The sequence below is a fragment of the Pseudomyrmex gracilis genome, unplaced genomic scaffold (genome assembly GCF_002006095.1).
Source record: "Pseudomyrmex gracilis isolate BER0280 unplaced genomic scaffold, ASM200609v1 scaffold_133, whole genome shotgun sequence".
NCBI classification, from domain to species: Eukaryota; Metazoa; Arthropoda; class Insecta; order Hymenoptera; family Formicidae; genus Pseudomyrmex; species Pseudomyrmex gracilis.
In genome coordinates this window covers 162178-166153 of record NW_018020717.1, presented here as the reverse complement: position 1 = coordinate 166153, position 3976 = coordinate 162178, and the positions used below count along the sequence as shown (strand labels likewise).

The following is a 3976-nucleotide window of genomic DNA, read 5'->3' as shown; positions in this document are numbered from 1 at the left end:
TCATAACAACACACGTGCGTGGCGTGACGGCCTTAAGTTCAAAACTCAAAGAAAAATCGGAAGAATCGATTCGAGAGAAGATTCTCTCGGGAAAAATTCTGCGACCAATCCCGCTCGAACACACAACTCGAACATTCTCCAAAATACATTCGATACTGTGAGTATCGGCCTTTATACTGCGGAACTCAACTCACGTGAACAACAGGTAATGTACTGTGCTTCGGCGTGGTGGTTTCGCCCACTATCGGAGCAATCAAAGTATTTCCAACAACAAAAAGTACCTGCGGTTGTACCAGAATATCAACGGATATGTTCGATGTGTAATGTTCCATTTGAATCTCTCTCTCCGAAGCCATTGTTTATCTACAAGTGTTAATTACATGTAACTTTATGTGCATAACACACACACACGCACACAGAGTTAATACATCGAATAATATTCAAATATACGTACAGATTTTTCTGGAAGTTTCCCGAAGATCTAACACTTTGTTTTTATACGTGTTATACGATTTTATTTTATTTAACTTTTTTTTTGTATATCGAGCGGGCAACGAGATGTCGCACAATGTTCGAAGAGACCTCCTCCTGTGTGTTTCAAAGTGTCTAAAATATTTCTGTTCGAAATGATAAATATATTTACATCTCGCGCGAGAGAGAAGGGAAGAGAGACGAAGGTTAAAAACGTGGCTCGCGCTTATCGGGCGAAAATCACGTGGGGAAAAAAAAAGAAATATCCTGTGCTCTCGTTACCTTTAGTTTCTCCGAGATAATTTTTTTTTATATAATGCAGATTCTTTTTTTTTTTTTTTTGCAATTTAAGTCTTTGGTGCGTCGCTTGTTTAAGCAACGCACGATTCACTTATCCAAAGATAAATTTGTGTGAAAATAGGTTTTCTTGAAATTAATTTCATTTGAGATAAAAAAAAAAGTGCAACAAGGGAAACGTGACACGTACCTGTGATTACAAAATGCTGGCAAAATTTCCTTATCTCTACGTTATTGTTAACATTTGGTATGCCGATGTTATAATAATGTATACATATATATATATATATGTATATCATATATAGACTAGACTGTACACACAAGTGACGACAAACTAAGCCGACGAGCGGATGAGTCGTCAATTTTGAGTTATCGGTTGAAACAAGACCGCAACGTGCGCGTGCGCGTGCGCGAAATTTTTGTGTTTTAGAGTTTTTTTCGAACACACGTACGAACATGTTGTTTTTCTGTAACTAACCACGGTATTTGCGCAGGAAATAACCCATGAAACGCGAAGAACCCGTGAAGTTTTGAGCCAAAAATCAATAAAATATCAATTCAAACCCTCGAGTGGTTCGCAATTTGCGGTCGTGTATGTTGAAGACGATTTTTGATGTGATTATTTATGTGACGAGTTAAAAAATTTAGAGAGAGAGAGAGAGAGAGAGAGGAGAGAGTATACGATATATTAAATGTATAATACTACATATAAATATATAACACTACGATATATAATGCTACATAAATAAATAATAAATTTAACCCTCTGTGGGCCGAATTTGTTTGTTAAATATAAAAAAATTCTAAGACGTATACATCATGTTGTGAAAAAAACAAACTATTTGGTAAAATGTGGATTAAAAATCGAGTTAAAAAATTTAGAGAGAGAGAGAGAGAGAGAGAGAGGAGAGGAGAGGAGAGGAGAGAATATACGATATATTAAATGTATAANACTACGATATATAATGCTACATAAATAAATAATAAATTTAACCCTGTGGGCCGAATTTGTTTGTTAAATATAAAAAAATTTTAAGACGTATAACATCATCTTGTGAAAAAAACTAAAACTATTTGGTAAAATGTGGATTAAAAATCGAGTTAAAAAATTTAGAGAGAGAGAGAGAGAGAGAGAGGAGAGAGGGGAGAGTATACGATATATTAAATGTATAACACTACGATATATAATGCTACATAAATAAATAATAAATTTAACCCTGTGGGCCGAATTTGTTTGTTAAATATAAAAAAATTTTAAGACGTATAACATCATCTTGTGAAAAAAACTAAAACTATTTGGTAAAATGTGGATTAAAAATCGAGTTAAAAAATTTAGAGAGAGAGAGAGAGAGAGAGAGGAGAGAGGGGAGAGTATACGATATATTAAATATATAACACTACGATATATAATGCTACATAAATAAATAATAAATTTAACCCTCTGTGGGCCGAATTTGTTTCTGAAATATAAAAAAATTTCAAGACGTATACATCATCTTGTGAAAAAAAAACTAAAACTTTTTGGTAAAACGTGGATATATATTAGCTTGTGACTTGAAAGTTAGCATGGGCAACCATAGAGGGTTAACAAGTAAATAAATTAATTTTCACGAACACATTTTCTTGTGCTTTTTTTGTTTGAACAATCGACACACCCGGTGCGTCGATCAGTTCAGCTGTTTCCGATCGCGTTTATTTACGCGTCGTCCCCAACGACGAAGAGACTTGCGCAAACAAATTTTCAATCGCATGCGAGAGACACAATCTTGTTAAAAACCGGGAGCGACATGCCGGAAACGATCACTCTGTCGAAACGAAATCCGAGTTCTCGCCCGGTCGCCGTCGCCAGGGTGGATAACAACACCAGGCTGCCCCGATGCGTTCAACGTAGACTATTGTGCCCCCCGTTGTCCGTGAGATGCCATCCACGACCAACCCCCTACCGATGCGTCGTCGATCATCGCACACCCGCGAATACTACCTACAGACGACTGCCGATCGGGCTGTCGATGACAACTAATCGTTCCGTAAAATCGACGTCGAAGAACCGCGTAGATCGATGTCCGCCGGGTTTCCTGGTCTCCATAGGCACCACTCCCCGCTGCAAGAAGAGCTTGTCGATGATGGACCTGTCCGCGGCCGATCCCGAAATCGGCGACGTCAAGTGAGCCGCGATATTTCTCCGGGAAATATCGCGGGAAACCCAGAGAAATTAAACCTGAAAAGAAAATTCATTTTTAAACACGAGACAGCCACGTGAAATCTCTCGCAAACTGTTTTAAATCTCTCGCAAACGCGTGTTGTCGCAGGTCGGAGAGCAGCGGTTCGAGCGCGGGTCCTCGCCCCGAGGAGATAGCCGAGAGATCAAAGGACATCCTTTCAGCGAACGGCGGTAGCGTCGTCTACTGCGGATCGTGGACGGACACCGTGCCATCCTCGGGATCCGAGCGCAGCGTCGTTTCCGCATCATCGTCGTCGGTGGATCCGACGGTCAAGGCGGCGAGCGTGGTCTGTCACATGCTCGTGCTGAACGCCTGGCGACGCAGACGCGCCGAGATCGCGCAACTCGAGCAACAGGTTGAACATCTGCATCTTCAGATCGAGTTTCTGCGACGATTGCTGATCGCGGAGAACGAGCGAGTCGGCAGATTGAACGGCGAGCTACGCCGCGAGAAGTCGCAACTGGAGGAAGTGACGCGCGAGCGCGACGCCGTCAATTTGGTAAGTCGTGCCGGATCTCGGTTTGTTGTGACGAGCCACTCGAGGAGGTTTCCTGGACGAACGCGCAAATCGCTCGAGGAACGATTGTAATTTAACATTCAACAAATTTGTAAGAAACACGTAAACCAAAGAGCCACAACAGGTCCAAGGTGACGGTGGAAATAAATTGCAACACGGTAGTCTGTGTAGATCAAGTGGACGTTTCGATCCTTTGATCTACACAGACTACTGTTGCAATTTATTTCCACTTGGACCTATGGCTCTTTGGTTTACGTGTTTCTTATAGTTTGTCTCCCCGCTGAGCCTTTAACTTTATTATTGATTAATTCAACAAATTGTTCACGATCTCACGTCAATCAGTAGAATGCAAAGTCTTCGAACAACATTGTCCAGATATCGTGCGAGTAAAATATATATTACAAAATAAAAAACAATATATATATAGATATATATATATATAGGTATATATATAGATATTAATATCTAT

At 40.2% G+C, this 3976-nt stretch overlaps 2 protein-coding genes across 6 annotated transcripts in view; one reads left to right on the top strand and one right to left on the bottom strand.

Moving 5' to 3' along the window:
* LOC109856746 overlaps positions 1-1459 on the bottom strand; it is a 3614-nt gene extending 2155 nt beyond the window's left edge. For 2 of the 5 annotated variants that reach the window (XM_020432363.1, XM_020432367.1), the window contains exons 1-3: positions 959-1459; positions 455-617; positions 195-363 (exon numbers count right to left, since the gene is read on the bottom strand). In XM_020432363.1, the coding sequence (XP_020287952.1) occupies positions 195-356 (162 nt within the window). In that variant the 5' untranslated portion in view covers positions 357-363; positions 455-617; positions 959-1459. The remainder of the gene's footprint in view (positions 1-194; positions 364-454; positions 618-958) is intronic. The other 3 variants (XM_020432366.1, XM_020432365.1, XM_020432364.1) reach the window with 3 other exon arrangements.
* Positions 1460-2141: 682 nt separating this feature from the next.
* The window catches only part of LOC109856745, an 8902-nt gene continuing 7067 nt past the window's right edge, over positions 2142-3976 (top strand). Inside the window, exons 1-2 of the mRNA XM_020432362.1 lie at positions 2142-2932; positions 3078-3489. Of these exons, the coding sequence (XP_020287951.1) occupies positions 2556-2932; positions 3078-3489 (789 nt within the window). The 5' untranslated portion in view covers positions 2142-2555. The remainder of the gene's footprint in view (positions 2933-3077; positions 3490-3976) is intronic.